This window comes from Aptenodytes patagonicus, chromosome 8 (assembly GCF_965638725.1).
Source record: "Aptenodytes patagonicus chromosome 8, bAptPat1.pri.cur, whole genome shotgun sequence".
NCBI lineage: Eukaryota > Metazoa > Chordata > Aves > Sphenisciformes > Spheniscidae > Aptenodytes > Aptenodytes patagonicus.
Window position 1 is genome coordinate 8,648,194 of NC_134956.1, and position 16,812 is coordinate 8,665,005.

Sequence of the window (16,812 nt, forward strand, 5' to 3'; positions counted from 1 at the left end):
AGCCAAGGCTGCCTTCGACCTTCCCATCCCCAAAGAGCCCTTCCTTGTTTTTAAGTGTGAGGTCCAGCAGAGCACCTCTCCTCATCAGCTCCTCTGTCACTTCTATCAGGAAGTTGTCACTGATGCTCTCCAGGAACTTCCTGGATTGCTTATGCCCTGCTGTGTTGTCCTTCCAGCAGGTATCATGGTGGTTAGTCCCCCCCATGAGGACCAGGGCTTGCAAACATGGGGCTACTTCTAGGGGTCTGTAGAAGGCTTCGTTTACTTGTTGTTCCTGATCCAGGTGGCCCATAGCAGACACCCACTACAACGTCACCCATATTGGTTGGCTCTTTCATCCTTACCCATAAGCTCTCAGCTGGCTCATCACCCATCCTCAGGCAGAGCTCCATGCATTCCAGCCGTTCTCTCACATAAAGGGCAACTCCATCTCCTCCTCTTCCCAGCCTGTCCTTCCTAAATACAAGAATGAGGAAATATTAAATCCAGGTTTGTTTCAGATCATGGTAGCTTTTAATGACATTACTGTGAACATTAGTTCTAAGTATTGCTTTGGATTTCCTACATATGATTGCCTTTGACATAAGAATGAGCTTGACAATTTTAGGCCACATGTTGCAGGTAGGGCAGTGCTCAAGAACTTGCTGTGTTATTCTGTGTAATATTTACTGATGAAGTAAGCTGGTTTTGGATTTAGTGTCTACCTGGAGCACACAGATAACATCTTGAAAGCTATAGAAGAAATCTCCAGTGTTGGTGTTCCTGAACTGATCAACTCTGCCAAAGACGGATGTTCTTCTACTTATCCTACACTAAGCAGGTAATTATATCAATAGAGACTTTGAATTTCATGAGATGCACAATGGCAATTTCTACTTTTTAATATTTAATTTTCTTATTTTGTGGTCTGTTATGGTTTCATGTAAGTACTGCTGTGGGCTACTCTGGGCATTTGTAAACATTCTTTTAGCAGTACGCAACAGGTTAGTACATGGTTAGCTTTATGTCAAGGTGGAATGGCCTTGTGCATTAACACAATGTTGAGTTTATTATTTGTGAGCCATTTTAATTGGAGAATGAACTGCTGTCTGTCGGCAGGTGTGTTGCCTCTTTCTGTGCTACCGTGGTGGTATAAAGCACTCTAAAAGTCAGCCTCAGAGGCCTGGGGTGGCTGTAGGCAATCCTGGGCTGGTATGCAGTGTGCAAAAGCACACTCAGGGTGTTTCTGCTCCTACCACAGGAATTTGGAAGCACAGTTTACGCAGGGATGGCCAAAGTTCCTGGACTTTGGAACTACCAAAATCATCTTATGCTGACAGCTGCAAACCTTTCGCTGTGCATCCTCCAGAGCTACAAAGAAGTGGGTGGTGTCAATGTGTGGTTCATACTGGGCAAGTGGTAGTGACTTCCCAGGATTCTCCATCTGGCTGGGTGATAAGGCTGGGCTAGACATGCTTATGAGTCCTAGGGTCAATCTCCTGTGACTTCCTATTGAGAAGGATACCTTGGCTGGGTAACCTTCAAGTTTTCCACATTGTTCTGGGGACAAGAAGCCTATCTAGATGCTCAGAGCTGGCTTTTAGGTTTGCTTTCACTTTCTCCACAGGCAGACATTCCCGGTTTTCTTCAGAGTAATGATGGCTCAGCTAGAAAGTTCAGTGAAAAGCATCCCAGCTGGGAAACCGTCAGACTCAAGTGAGGTAGGAAAATAAATGCACTGGACTCTTTGAGGGGAAGAAGACATAAGTTAAACTGTACAGTACGATAAAGATGTATAAATTGGAAAGGAATCTACTTCTGAACTTTGTCTAGGAAATGCAGTCAGACAGCTTCATTCATCAGCCAAAACTGATATACAGTGTAACATATAGGTAGCATCCCTTTTTTCTGGTTTGTACTATGTCAGAAATCCAGTAAATCCAGCAGAAGCTATAACCAGAAAACAGGCAGTAATCAGCAAAATACTAAGCTGTGCAGTTGGTCTGCACGCCTGTGTGGGAGCACAAAATTATTTTGCAACCAAGAGCTGCTCTGAGAGCAAGGAAGTGTGTTAACTCTTAGCATTTTAAGCCATGTGGGCATTGATCAGGCTGAAATTGCCATTAAGTGGTTTTGCTGTGATGAATCTGCCTGTGGTGAAGCTTTGTTCCTCTGTCTTCAACAACAACAACAACAACAACGCTTTGGGTAGAGCAAATGCTGAGAGAGCATCCAGCAAGGTGAGAGGAAATACACCATCTTGGGTTATTGTCCCCTTGCATCCTGTTAGGTGCAACTGGAGAAGCTGCTGCGATGGAACATTGCTGTGCGGAATTTCCATATCCTTGTTAACTTGGTCAAGGTGAGGTTCTGGTGGTTTTTCTGGCTTTACCTTCAGATTCCCAGCCAAGCCCAGTGTACCCAGGTTCATGAGCACAAGGGAAAAACGTGAAGTATGGCTGACTAGTGGAACAACCTGGAGGTGGTAAATAAAGCCAGTTATAATCTGTGTGCAAGGGTATCTATTTAGCTTTCACTTCAATACTACTAAACTGTTACAGCCTGCACATTTTACTAACGTAGTTCTCATACAAATAGTAAGTCTGCACAAAGAACGGACGATGTAAGGAAGTGCAGAAAAAGGACTGAACAAACACCCCAATTCCCTAGTACGGTGTTTTGTGTCTGACCGAGTCCACTGCCAGCTGTGGAAGAGGCAGATGGGAGAAACCCTTCAGATAGATCTGGAATAACATCTGACAGAAGGAAACGTTCTCCTGATGTATTCAGCTGAAGGCAGGCTAATACTCTGAACAGGAGGCTTGGATTCCTGTCTGTAACCTGCGTTCCGTGCTTATCTGGTAGCCCTCAGCTTCACTTGCTCTTATGGCAACATAAGATCTTCCTTTGAATCCTGCTGACAATTCATGTCATCCTGTGGTGATGAACTCTAGAGGCCAGCCCCACTAGATGAAATATTCCTTTCCGTCAGTTTTGGAGTTGGTACATTCAGTGTCACTGAGCATGATGATGTTTTGGGCAGAAGGCGATAGGTACAGCTGCACTTTTCTCCTTGCTTAGGTTGATCATTACTGTTTGCTTTTATCACATCCAAAGTGATGATTGGCAAGTCCAGCTTTTTCAAGTTCAGCTTATGAGCTCTGGTGAATTGAGCTGGATTCTTTGCAGCATCATTCACTGGAGCCCCACCCGTACTCCAGATGCCTTTTGAGAGCATAAAGGGTACAGCTGGACCAGCTAGTTCTGTTTTGCAATCCATAGCAGCACCAGGGTACCTTCACAGCTCTCACTCACATCTGTGTGCTATGCCAGTTAAAACGTTCACTAATTAGTTATAGAATTGGTCACTGGCAAAAATATATAGGCAAACGTATACCAGAAGAAAGCCTTCAAGAGAGCTGAGACCATCTGTTCCATTTCTTTGTTTGCTGTTGGACCACAGCTGTGTGTGACCTGTGCAGTGACACCTGGTACATTAACACCGTTAATGTAATAGCTTCATTATTTCCTCCAAAATACATTATTTTGCACATCTCAGTTTTGCTTCGTCTGTTATGTGGTTACTTGCCCATCAGCTGGACTTGGGTCTTTTGGGTCCCAAACTATTAAGAACTTCAGACTCATTGAGATAATTTTGTGCCATCTGCAAAAGGTGCACCTCAGATCACCAAATGGCCATCCTGCCAAGTACTTCTGCCTGACAGCCACTACATTTCACGTGCTTACGTGGTGTTCCCTGTTGAAACTGGAGAATGGATGTTGTCTTAGAACAGGTTTCACACTTTAATGAGGGGTATGTAATGAAGGGCTATTTTTTATTGGCTGCTGTGCTGACATTGTTTCCTTCAGACTTGTGGACTGATCTGTCTCTCTTTTTTTCCCTCTTGCCCAAGTAGGTATTTGACAGCAGGCCTGTACTCAGCATCTGCCTGAAGGTAAGCAAGAATTCAAAGTAACTGAAGAGAGCAGCTTAAGTACCAGCTTTCTTGAATCATTGCCTTCAGTGGAGTAGAGCGGTTACTGAATTCTCTGGAAGCAGCAGATACTGTTTCTTATATCTTTAACTGTCTTCCACTAATCCTCATCATATGGCTTGACCACAACAAACTTACTGCAATTGGCATTACTGACTTCAGACCCTTTCCCTTCTCTCCTTTCCCCATGGTACTGCAAGTGAGAGGAGACATCACAGCAGACAGGTCTCCCTTGGAGCCCAGGAAGATCATGTGTCCCTCTGCAACTCTCCTTTTTCTGGCTAGGACACATATATATGTATAGTGATTCTAATATTCTGTGTTTAGTTTGGTTTTATTCCCAATTTGCTAGTGAATAAAACCAGGGATCTGTACAATGATGAGACCTTGTCCTTCTAGCCTTTCTTTGTAGTGATTAAAGTGGGACCCTTTACTGATCCTGTATATCCCAGTACAAGCCTTCACATAAATATAGTCTTTTACTAAGCGAGAACAGTCTCCGGGGTAGCTTGAAAGAATGTGTCATTATCTTATCTGACTTTGTGCTGGTTCTTTGAAAAGGAATTTAAATTTGCCATCTGATATATTTATAATTCTTTTATAGTACGGCCGTCTCTTTGTAGAAGCGTTTCTGAAGCTTGCCATGCCTCTCCTGGACTACAGCTTTAAAAAGCACAGGGTAAGCCTTTTGGAGACAAAACTGTCCGGAGCCAGTTGGGAAGCATGACTGATGCTTGCTAGAAGGAGATTCCTGTCTCTGGTCACATGTTGGCATGACACTTGTGACACTTCATGACAAACATGTCTAATGTCTCCAGCTGTGCTCTGCCCTGTTTACTTGCCCATCCAGTGCTCTCTCAGCAAACAGATCACTGTTTCCCAGCTTGCCATCACTTCTGGTTGGATGGCTTCACTGTTAGCAAAGGAAGCCCTTTCAACCTCCATTTCCTTCAGAAGTTATTACCACAAAGGTGTCACCCATGGAGTAGGAAGCTCACATGAGCAGTCAGGTTGGCGAGGGCTTGTGGTCCAGATGGACAGTTGACATTGGTGTCTTTGCAATAATTCTTGGAGGTTTGAGCAGGACAACATGCATGAGCGCAGATGGACAGGCCAACCTTGCTGCACTACCTGACAAGCAAGAACAGTTCACTTATTCCCCCTGCTTTGTTGCAAGGCAATCCAGCTTTGCCAGCGAGACTCGTTCTTTGGCTTAGTCTTCGCAAATTGTCTCTCTAATAGATAACTCTCTTCTATTGCAAATGTAAGATCTGTTCTCATGCATGTTTGAGGGAATGAGGTTATCAAACAGATACCTAGTCATTGCCACTGGACAACAGAAAGTGCCACATAATTTGTTCAATAGAGAGGACTGATATCCAGAGTTTGTGTTGGATGCGTTTCAAATACCACAATCTAGCAGTATGTTTTATACTTTTCCTCTGGTTCCCCTATTTCAGAAGGTTGTACTCAAGGCAAGAAGTGACAAGGTTGTCTTGATTTTAATTGCCCCTCTTTCACTGATACGCGTTCATTCCAAACTCATTCAAAATCAGTTTCAGTTCAAAGTCCTTGGCCTTATGACATGTGGTCACACTTTTATTACCAGTTACTTGACTTATATGCACAGTGCAAGTCTCCTATGGCTTCATCCCATTCGCCTGATGTTTCCTGCATACGTGCATCATCTCTTTATCCCATAACCCTTTGAAAGGATTGCTAGGACTAGTACTGTCTCACTAATCTTGTTTCCCTTACGGAAAAATCCTTTGAGAATGATATGCTGGTCTACTTGTTTATTGCAGGATGATGTGCAGAGTTTGCTGAAAACCTTGCAGCTCAGTACCAGACAACTTCATCACATGTGTGGCCATTCCAAGGTAGGAAAAGTTCTAAATGCAGCACAAACTCCTGTCCTAAGAATGATTTATTTCCCTTCCACTGCTTTTCCAGGGCATAGGCAGGTTCTACTTGCAGGCTTCCTGTGCTTTGCTTTGTGCAAGCAAAAACTCTGAGAGGAGGAGAAATAACCTTGATTAACGGCCCAAAAGTTGAAGTATTTGATCTGGAAGTGGCCGACTTGGATGTTAGATCAGGTTAGCGTACTCTTTTTTAGGACAGAGGTTCTCGACATCTTTGGTTGTTGGCATCTTAAGAGGGTGTTTCTGAGGACACAAGCTAAGACCTTAGAGACCTTGTATAAAGTACAGATGCCAGATTGATAATATGGGAGAGAGGCTTTGGCAAAGATCAACAGCCTTGCGAGTCAGAAGAGTCAGCAACAGGAGGCAGGCAAGGGGAAAACCTTACTCAAAGTCCTCTTGAGGTACCTTTTTGGCATTGTTACGTTGATACTAGGGAAGAGGGCAGAGGGAGGGGAGGAAGCTGGTAACACGCAACCAGTCTGCCAGTCTCTCTGTAGGAGACTTGGGGCAGGAAGGAAGGAGAGGATTAGCATCCTGCTTACAGTGTGGAGAGCCAGTGCTTGTCACAAGAGAGAATCACATGGGAAAAGGCAGTTAGAAAGAACTTCATGTGCGCTGCTTTGTTCCTGTTAGACTCCTAAGAGGTTCAAGAACACGTGTCCGAGAAGGGAGCTTTGCCAAAGTAGTTGAAGGGAGAAAGCCAGCTATTAGCACGGCTCCCCAAGCTAGATTTGCTACCAATTTAGTCCAGAGCTGGCATCAGGAGCATAAAAGTCTAGCTGGAGATCAGAACATGCCATTGCAGCTATCGGCACAGGGGAGAATTGGAAGCTGGCACAAACCCTGGAGATGCTAAAAAGTCCTTCTCATGTTTGAAGGTGAAATCCTCATGCCTGCTTTAAAGACAATTCGCCTTGTAAACAGGATAACATCATTGCAGCTTGTGATGTCTTGTTTGTCTTTGCACTTGATTAGCATTTTCAAGTGCTGTGTCCCATGGCCCCTGTTAGCATATAACTGCGATTAGTGAACACCTGCATTTCACCACCATTCTTGTGTCTGTTGCAATCTGATTAGGTCTCTGTGCCACATCATATTTGCAAGAATGAGAAGGCAGCAGCTGAATCTAGGCAAATAAATGTATGCAATGAATGCTCCCTACCTGTTTGAAGAGGAGTTGACACCAACATTTGTTAAACTAGTCTCGATTTCACTTTCATACAAAACTAGTAGATGCTCACTGACGTACCATGTAGTGTTACCTAAGATTTGCTACTCTCCCTCAATGAGTGTCTTTAAAGAGCATCACACAGCAGACAGTAGCAATCAGCTTCACCTGTAACTTCCTAAGTATTTGTCATTTACTCTTCCACACCAAGCCTCTCTTCTGTTTACATATCTAATGCTGGACATAAGGACAGTTTCTGGAGACAGATTTTTGCAAATGCCATGGTACTTTGTTGAGTCTCCAAACTGCCTGCAGAGAGTTGGTCAGGTTCCAAGACCCAGGGAGCACTGTGATTGTTGATTGTCTCATTAGCGAGGTTTTCCCTGATTTGATTCTGATTAGTGCTGATGATTGCTAGGTCCTGCCTGTTACACAGGCTAGAGAACAGACTGCTGTTGGTACTCAGTTACCCATTCCCCGTTGGCAGAACACAAAGCAAAGCAGCGTCCCTCTTCCCAGGCATGTTGAACTCTTCCAAGAAATGAAGCTGGTCTGATTTCAGAGTATAGCTAATGACAGCATCTTAATGCAAGAAGGTTACAAAGTATTCTCATGAAAGAGGAAAATACTTATGCACAAAATAATTGTTTATGGCTCTTGGCAAGTTGTCTGGTTTAGCAGTGACTATTCTGTACTGCAAATCCAAGCCTAGCAGGAAGAGATGCTCGCCTGGAGCTAAATCTCACACAATAGCTGGCATAGCTGCCCTTCCTCGGCTGGTTTTTGCTTACAGCAATTCCATCTGTTCCCTCCTGTCCTAGTTCTCCAAAAGCCAGTGCTTCTGTGGTCTGGACAGGTTGGCTCTGGAGTTTATAGTGCACACACATTCCATGTAGCTAGTGTAAAGGAATTGCATCAGACACTGAGCAAGAAAAGATTGTTATTGCAGTGGCTTATTCAACACCTTTCTCATTCTTTCTTCTCTGTGCTTGGGAATTCAGCAATTTCGTAACATGAAACTCCCTGCAGCATTAGCTGGCAGCTTGTGGCTATCAGCAAGTAGCTATCTCCCTTCCTAGGTAGGTAGTCTTGGAGTCTGGTCACTTACAGCATTACTTTTTGCTTTGGACTGGAATGGTGTGATTGTCCATTGCTGACCTCCATAGATAACTGCTATTTTACCAACAATAACTTGTAGGTGAGTCAGACTTACCCAAACATTATCAATTGCATGCACCAGCAGCAATGCAGCTTCCAGACATTCGTGTGCAAGCAAGCTGTGGCTGCCATGAGCAAGATGGCAGCAGTGTGAGATCTGTGTGTGAAGAGCTGTGTGTTGTTCTTGGAGAACAGAGCAAGTGACACCAGCCTGTTGCTGAGATGACGGAGCAAATGAAAAGTAGATTCTCGAAATAATTTCCCAAGGGTCAGCAGAACTCATCTGACTTACATAGAGGAGTTACTAGCCTCTCTCTAAGGTTCATGAGAAAAGCTGAGGCTCCTTCTATCTTTATCCAGAGTGGATATGGCTGTTTGGATTGTTGCAAAGCATCATTTTACTGCCTTAGACAAAATGCTTATCTGAGTCTTATTTTTTAACAAAAGATATAAGAGAATTTGGCCAAAAAATGACATAACCTGGGCAAGCTTTGTGGGGATCGTGTCCCATCCCTCCTACCTGTATAACCAATGGCTTTTTAAATAGCCAGAACACTTGGGCAGGAATCAATCGTAGTCGTGTTATACTGTTTCATAATTAGATTCGCCAAGACATTGGACTGACCAACCACGTGCCTTTGTTGAAGAAGTCCCTGGAACAATTTGTATACCGAGTGAAGGCAATGCTGGCGTTCAACCACTGCCAGGAGGCGTTCTGGGTGGGCATCCTTAAAAATCGGGATCTTCAGGTAAGACCAACTGCCCTGCCTGGGGCAATTAAAACCTGGGAACGGACAATGCTTATCTTGCCCAGACAACTGTAATTCTGCCCTTGTGTGCGGGTAGAGCTAAAAGGCCAAATTCAGTGTGACCATATTAGTTATGTCTAGTGCAGCAGAAAGAAGCATTTTATTTCAAGATTAAGGGCCTGCATCTCTGGGGGCTTCCTTGCAATGAGGCTCTCACACTGAAGCGGTCAGGTTTTTTTGTTTGTAATGAATGGGTATGGGGGACCCTTCCTCTGCTCGGTGGCAAGAGCTACACGCAAAGAACAGGAGAGGTAAAGGTCACTTGAACACCTTGTGTGTGGCTTTAACAGAAGCCAGTTCTGGCTGTTTTCTTCATCTTTCACTGTAGAAGCAGGACAGTCAAAACAAAATCTGCTTTTTACTCAAAAACTGTTTAAGGCGGTAACGAAATGCTGCTTTCTTCCACTCCATCCTGGCACGCTTTGGCTGCTTCGCATACACTCAGTACAGGTCTTTTGCGTTCAACTTAGGGAGAAGAAATTTTGTCTCAAGCCTCTGAGGAGAGGGACTCCGACGAGGAGGACTCCGCAGAAAGTCCTGCTGAGGTACTTCTTCGCAGGCGACACTGCCTGCTGCTTTGAGCGACTTGGGTCTGCCGCTGGCTCAAACGCTTGTTGTAACGCAAAGGCGGCGGGTGGAGCGGGGGGGGGACGACAGCAACTTCGGCTCTGACGGCGGCATCCCCCGCAGGAGCCGAGCGGGAGCGGCACGGACGCCAGCGACGAGGACGGCGCGGCCGGGCCGGGCCCCCCTCCCACGGAACCCTGAGACACCGGGCGGCGGCGGCGGGTGGGGCCTGAGGCGGCAGCGGGGGCGGCTCCCCCCGGCGACGCGCAGGCGCGGGGGGGGGGGGCGGGGAATGCGTAGCCCCACGCAGGCGCGGTGCACGCCGGGGTGGCAGGGGCGGCCATGTCGGTGCAGGAGGACCCGGTGCAGCGGGAGATCCACCAGGACTGGGCCAACCGCGAGTACATCGAGGTGATCACCAGCTCCATCAAGAAGATCGCGGACTTCCTCAACTCCTTCGGTGAGGGCGCCGGGGCGGCGGCGGCGAGGGGGTGGTGGCGGGCCGGGGCGGGCGCCCGCGGTCTCTCACTGCCGCCTCCCCGCAGACATGTCGTGCCGGTCCCGGCTGGCCACCCTGAACGAGAAGCTGACGGCGCTCGAGCGCAGGATCGAGTACATCGAGGCCCGGGTGAGCGGCGGGGCGACGGCGGGGGGGGGGGGCTCGGGCCGGGGCCGGCCTTGGCTGAGGCGTTTCCTCTTCCCGGCAGGTCACCAAGGGCGAGACGCTGACGTAGGCCTAGGGCGGCCCCGGGCCCCCCCACCCCGCCGGAGCACCGCCGCCCCGCACCCTGCTCGGGGCCTGCCGCCGCCGCCACCGCCTCTGCTTGTGTTGCCAATAAACCGCTGTGCTCCCGCCCTGCCTGCTCTCTGCCTGCCTGGGGCTGGGCCACGGGATGCCCGGCTCCCTGCCACCGTCTTGGATGTCCAGAGCCTGCCCTTCCACCCGCCTGGCCCAGGGGTTCAGGCCCGCCTTCCTCCCCGCACATGGTGGCTGTGATGGGAGGGGACATACTCCCGGGGCTGCAGGCCTGGCTGCTGTCAGCTCTGGGAGGCACCTGACCAGCGTCGCTCAACCTTTGAGGTGCTTTGTGCTCCTGCTGGGGCCACAGCGGAAAATCTGGTGATCACGATGGTTTGGAGGGTGTCTCAACCTGCACATGTGCACACTGCCAGGGCTAGGTGGGGACAGCAGGCTGACCTGTCGTGCGCAATGCCACAGGAGAGTGCCCTTTGCTGGCACCTAGGAAGAGGTGCTTATCCTCCTCTCTAGGGAGGCAAGTGGCAAGGAGAAGGAAATCTCTCTTCCCTTCCCACCACTCCTCTGTTTATCTCAGTTTTTCAGTGGGCATCTAGAGCTGCAGACTCACTGCTCATATTTAGCATTTGTTGGGGAGTTGGTGGAGTTGGTGTCTGTAATGTCTTCTTGCTTCCCAGCAGGCTTTAAATGTCTCGGTATATTATTCTCCAACTGAAAGCTGTCTTTTTCATGATGGCAATGTGATGTCTGCAGTGTTTACTGGACCCCTGGGTAACTTAATGTTCTTTATAGTTTTGAGCCTGTTAGATCTGACATCAGCTGGTTGCTCCTCAATATAGGTCCTCCCCCAAGCTCACAGTTTTGTTCTCCATAGGAAGCTCCGTGTTTTCCATTGTTTGAATAAGTGCTCCTCCAGCCTTTCCCTCAGCTCACCTGGCCAGTGACGCTTTACTGTCAGGTTGGGCTGCACATCTGGGAGGCATGGCCGCTTCTGGTGCGTAGTACCAGGGGAAATAAGTGCTTCGTACCAACCCTGCAGAGCTTACAGTGGAGTGGAGCAGCCACAGATCATTGTGCTTTTGCTTGGAGGCGATACCAAATGATGAGAGATGGTGCTGTCATACAAGATTGGTAGGTAGAGGCAAAGTACCTACCTCTTCCCTCAGAGGCATTTACTCTGTGGCCCAAGTACATCAAAAGTACGCCCGTGGCCCATGCACGTCCATGCACTGCTTATTCTGGATGTGCTGGAGTGGAGTCCTGAGATCTCCATACTTGGAGGTAACTCGATACTAGTCTGGACAAGGCCCTGAACGGCTTGATCTGACTTTGAAGTTAGCCCTGCTTTGAATGTGTGTGAGGGGGGTGAGCTAGAGACCACCAGAGGTCCCTGCCTAAATTATCCTATGATTCTTTACCCAAAGACTGGGAGACAGAGGGTGCCACAGACATCCCTGGGACTGGGGCTGTACCCGGCTGACCTCTTCGCTTGAGATCCATTGCTTGTTCCTGTTCCCAGCTAGTAGTGTGGGGTGTCTCTCAGATCCCTTCCTGGTCTCCTGACAGGCTGTTGTAATGGTTCTCCCTTTTTCCTCTGGCCCCAGGGTTTCTCACAGGAGTAGGTGTTGCCACACAGTCAGTGTGGCCAAAGCAGTTCTGGTGTAGGGATCCGTCTTCTGGAGGGTACTGCTCCTCCCAGGACACGTGCTCTCACAGAGCTTGAACACTGTGGGATCAGCCTGTCTGGTTCATCTTCCAGCAGGGATGCGGGGCAGCTCACTGGGGTACAGAGTACTGCCCTTTTTCTTTCCCTTTCAGGGAGTCAGTAGTTCCCAAGGGCTCTGCAAAACCAGGCTTTCTGGTTTGGGTGCTGCTAATTCCAGGCCACCTCTCGGGGATGGAGAGCCTCCTGGTCCTTGGGCTGATACTGCTTCTTCCAGCAGCTGCTGCGGTGTGCAGCCTTGTAGTAGATGGAGCTTTGATATATTTGAAGCATTGGGATTGTTTTAAAGACTGGGGAATTCTGCTTGCCTGTTTTTTCTTGTACTGTGTCTCTTTCAGGATATGATGCCCCAGGAACCCACATTAAACTTTTCTGGAGTGGATTTGTGTATTCTAAATCGGGAGATTGATTTACGTGCTGTGTTAGTGGTGCTGTTCTCCCTACCGTACATTTAATGTAGCAGGAGATGACAACGTGCTCTGTGTCCTCAAAGCAGACTTTCCTCTTGTCCTGAGAGAGCTGGGTGCTCAGGCATGCTTGCAGCTCTAGTTATTGGTAGCTGAGAGCTTTTGGTGGTCTGAGACCTCCCAAAGCCTGAACTGGAGAGCAGGCTGTTTTGAAGCCTCATACTAAGGTGCTAGAATGGAGCAGTTTCATTACAGCCTGAGCCACATCTGTAGCTTGAGAAAGGTTTGCGCTCTCAAATGGTAAACTGGGCTTCTAGTGCTCGCTGCCTGCTGGGCAGGCAGCCAGACCTCATGGAGCAATCGGAGCAATCCTGCAGTCCTCATTGGAGTTATCAGTTCCAAGGTTTAGGAACGAGTGGTAGTACTGAATTTTGATCTCGGGTGGGAGACAGGGTGATACTATGTTGGCATCACCATTTTTCTGGTGTCACCACAAGAGGGAGATAGACCTTGAATTCAAGCTTTGCCTACCCCATAAAGGTTGTAGTGTCTGATCCAAAGCACATATTTTAAGATGAATGGATTGGACCAGACTTCTCAAATAATTCTAGCTTCTAGTAAATAATCTTCGGGCTCTCTAGGTATCTACTGCTAGCAGAGCCTTGATTTTAGGAAACAGCTTTAAAGTCAAATGTACCTTCATCCCCTTTATGTTGCAGGTGATTGAACCTGATAATTCAGTGACCTGAGGTGATCTCAAGAGAGGAATGTGTTAGGACACAGCTGAATTGTTGAGGGAGAGCTGTGCTTTGTCCCTAATAGCTTTGCAAAGCTGGACTTCAAAGATCCCAGAAGATAGTGTCTGCTTGCATTTTGGTGCCAAGGCGCTGACAGCAGTGGAAGTCACCTCGAGTAGTTGTCTCTCAAAGAGAGGATTGGCCCTGCCTGCCTGTGATTGCCTGCTGGTCACGCCAGGTCAGTGAGCTGGGAAAGTCACAGGGATATGGAAGGTCTCCAGATTCACTGAGATTTTTGTGTCCAATTTCCAAAAAGCTGCTAGCAGTATTGCTCTGAACTCTGCAAAGCATCGTGACCTGGGATTTGGTCCTAGTGCACATAAAAGCTTTAGGGTGGATGCACCATCAGCTTACCTTTCCCCTCACTGTCCCTCTCTTTCCCCTGCAGTCTGACACATCCTTGTACGTTTTCACTTGTATCACAGAAATGTGAAGACAGTAGTTGACAGAGCCCTCTTTTTGGGGAGGGGAGGATTCTCATTGGGTACATCCTGGAGCAAAAGTTTGAGAATAATATCCTGGGGAAACACCGGATAGATCAAACTCGGAGTCTTGCTGACAGCTCACCTTGACTTCATGTTCACAGGAGATCCATGTGCCTGTACCTCTGTAGGTACAGAAAGAGCACCCCCAGGAAATCTCCAGGGGAGACTTTATCTGATATTTAGCCTGACTTAAAAAGCTAGATGTGCATTGTGGGTTCTGCCTCTGGCCCTTGTGGCAGGGGAGGGCAGAAATGCCATTGGAGCCGAGGCTGGGTTAAACGTTGCTTTTAGCGCAAGGGAAGGGAGCTGCAGGAGAGCTCTCTTGCAGTAAAATGCTTCAATGTGGGAGAAATGGGTGTGAGGAGTGGATTTACATTACCTCTTGGAGGCCATTCTCCCCCTCTGCTGTTGGTGTCTCTACTAACCCTCACCATTTCCCCTACCAAAACTGTGACAGCAGTACCTGCTTTGGCTGCCCTAGGACAAGCGTCCTCCACAAAAGGTGAGGATTGAATATTGACATCCTTTGCGATGCCTGCGTGCTCAAAAGTGCTGAGGAAAGGGGCTGTATCAAGAGGGAGGATCAGCTGGAGCATGGAGCGGTCTCTTGGGCTCCCGTGCTTCCCGGGGAGTGTGCGCTCTCACCTGCCTGTGGCTCTGCCTCCACAAGGCGCTTCCAGCCCTGCTGCGAGGCCAGAAGAATGGAGGTGGGAAGGGACCCCAGGCAACTGGGAGGACGAGGAAGAAGAGAGGCGCTGATTTTGAGCAGGTCTTGTTGCAGGTTGCTCCTGGAAGACTGGTCAGGGCGGTGGGTGGGGAGAGTACCCTCAGAACCCACGTTGATTCCCCCGTGCTTGCTGCAGGATTCATGGGCTCAGCCAGGCCAGCAGCTGGGTGCAGTTCACTGCTCCCTACTTCTCTAGCAGCCAGCAGCCGCTTCCTCAGATCTCCAGCCCCCCCAAGCCTTCCCCTTGCTCCTTCGCAGCCATTTGGGAGCAGGGCAAATATTTTTGTATTAATAACAATGGAATTGCACTAATGACATGAATATAGATGTGAAGAAACACACGTTCTTCAAAAATAGAGTCATAGAATCATTGAGGTTGGAAAAGACCTCTAAGATCATTGAGTCCAACTGTCGACCCAACACCACCATGTCCACTAAACCATCCCTAAGCACCTCATCTACTCATCTTTTAAATACCTCCAGGGATGGGGACTCAACCACTTCCCTGGGCAGCCTGTTCCAATGTTTAACCACTCTTTCAGTAAAGAAATTTTTCCTCATGTCCAATCTAAACCTCCCCTGGCGCAACTTGAGGCCGTTTCCTCTTGTCCTATCGCTTGTTACTTGGGAGAAGAGACTGACCCCCACCTCACTACAACCTCCTTTCAGGTAGTTGTAGAGAGTGATGAGGTCTCCCCTCAGCCTCCTTTTCTCCAGGCTAAACAACCCCAGTTCCCTCAGCCGCTCCTCATCAGACTTGTTCTCCAGACCCCTCACCAGCCTTGTTGCCCTTCTCTGGACACGCTCCAGCACCTCAACGTCCTTCTTGTAGTGAGGGGCCCAAAACTGAACACAGTATTCGAGGTGCGGCCTCACCAGTGCCGAGTACAGGGGCACAATCACTTCCCTACTCCTGCTGGCCACACCATTTCTGATACAGGCCAGGATGCCATTGGCCGCCTGGGCACACTGCCGGCTCATGTTCAGCCGGCTGTCGGCCAACACCCCCAGGTCCTTTTCCACCGGGCAGCTTTCCAGCCACTCTTCCCCAAGCCTGTAGCGCTGCATGGGGTTGTTGTGACCCAAGTGCAGGACCCAGCACTTGGCCTTGTTGAATCTCCTACAGTTGGCCTGGGCCCATCAATCCAGCCTGTCCAGGTCCCTCTGCAGAGCCTTCCTACCCTCGAGCAGATCAACGCTCCTGCCCAACTTGGTGTCGTCTGCAAAATGACTGAGGGTGCACTCAATCCCCTCGTCCAGATCATCGATAAAGATATTGAACAAGACCGGCCCCAAAACTGAGCCCTGGGGAACACCGCTCGTGACCGGCCGCCAACTGGATGTAACTCCATTCACCACAACTCTCTGGGCCCGGCCGTCCAGCCAGTTTTTGACCCACCGCAGAGTCCACCTGTCTAAGCCGTGAGCTGCCAGCTTCTCGAGGAGAATGCTGTGGGAGACGGTGTCAAAGGCCTTACTGAAGTCCAGGTAGACCACCTCCACAGCCTTTCCCTCATCCACTAGGCGGGTCACCTGGTCATAGAAGGACATCAGGTTGGTCAAGCAGGACCTGCCTTTCATGAACCCGTGCGGGCTGGGCCTGATCCCCTGGTTGTCCCGCTCATGCCTTGTGAGCACCCTCAAGATGAACCGCTCCATAATCTTCCCCGGCACCGAGGTCAGGCTGACAGGCCTGTAGTTCCCCGGATCCTCCTTCCGGCCCTTCTTGTAGATGGGCGTCACATCGGCAAGCCTCCAGTCATCTGAGACCTCCCCTGTTAACCAAGACTGCTGATAAATGATGGAGAGTGGCTTGGCGAGCTCCTCCGCCAGCTCCCTCAGCACTCTCGGGTTGATCCCATCTGGCCCCATAGACTTGTGAGCATTCAGGTTGCATCCATCCACCAACCTGACTGACGCACGGTGAGGGAGGCAGTGATGGGAACCCGACCTGGACAGTCACATGGACCGGTGAGGGTCCATGGGGTGAGGGAACGTTTATTGCAGCAGGGTCATCTGGCTGTGGACGTCCTCAAATGGGATACCCAGGAAAAGAAGGAAGCCATCAAGAACATCTCCAGAGACACAAGCCTGACGAACAAATGTACTGGATGCAAAACAAAGGTCCTCACTAATTAATGGGCCCTTGATGCATCCTAGTTGATGGGCCATCACCAACTGGGGATGTGCCAAGTATCTCCACATCTGGGTGCTGAGCCTCCTGTTAAGACGCTCCCTGAGCGAGGCTTTCACTGCCTTGGGAGTAACAAAGTGGTGAACACCCCACTGCTTGAACAGGGTGTTGAAAGGCTGGC

General features: G+C 48.9%; 2 protein-coding genes across 2 annotated transcripts in view; both read left to right on the forward strand.

Annotated features, from left to right (window-relative positions):
• Window positions 1-9,802, forward strand: part of FANCD2 (FA complementation group D2) — a 54,110-nt gene extending 44,308 nt beyond the window's left edge. The window contains exons 36-44 of the mRNA XM_076346254.1: window positions 698-820; window positions 1,607-1,700; window positions 2,270-2,341; window positions 3,897-3,935; window positions 4,579-4,653; window positions 5,780-5,854; window positions 8,828-8,974; window positions 9,505-9,579; window positions 9,725-9,802. Coding sequence (XP_076202369.1) covers window positions 698-820; window positions 1,607-1,700; window positions 2,270-2,341; window positions 3,897-3,935; window positions 4,579-4,653; window positions 5,780-5,854; window positions 8,828-8,974; window positions 9,505-9,579; window positions 9,725-9,802 — 778 coding nt within the window. The remainder of the gene's footprint in view (window positions 1-697; window positions 821-1,606; window positions 1,701-2,269; window positions 2,342-3,896; window positions 3,936-4,578; window positions 4,654-5,779; window positions 5,855-8,827; window positions 8,975-9,504; window positions 9,580-9,724) is intronic.
• Window positions 9,803-9,906: 104 nt separating this feature from the next.
• BRK1 (BRICK1 subunit of SCAR/WAVE actin nucleating complex) lies at window positions 9,907-12,463 on the forward strand. Its single transcript, XM_076346255.1, has 3 exons — window positions 9,907-10,061; window positions 10,147-10,229; window positions 10,309-12,463. The coding sequence occupies exons 1-3, from the start codon at window positions 9,944-9,946 to the stop codon at window positions 10,333-10,335; spliced, it is 228 nt and encodes a 75-aa protein (XP_076202370.1). The 5' UTR covers window positions 9,907-9,943; the 3' UTR covers window positions 10,336-12,463.
• Window positions 12,464-16,812: the final 4,349 nt, after the last annotated feature.

Coding starts and splice junctions, on each gene's coding strand:
- BRK1 (XM_076346255.1), top strand. CDS start 9,944: ATGTCGGTGCAGGAGGACCCGGTGCAGCGGGAGATCCACCAGGACTGG. Junction 10,062..10,146: donor GGACTTCCTCAACTCCTTCG/GTGAGGGCGCCG, acceptor GCCTCCCCGCAG/ACATGTCGTGCCGGTCCCGG. Junction 10,230..10,308: donor TCGAGTACATCGAGGCCCGG/GTGAGCGGCGGG, acceptor TCTTCCCGGCAG/GTCACCAAGGGCGAGACGCT.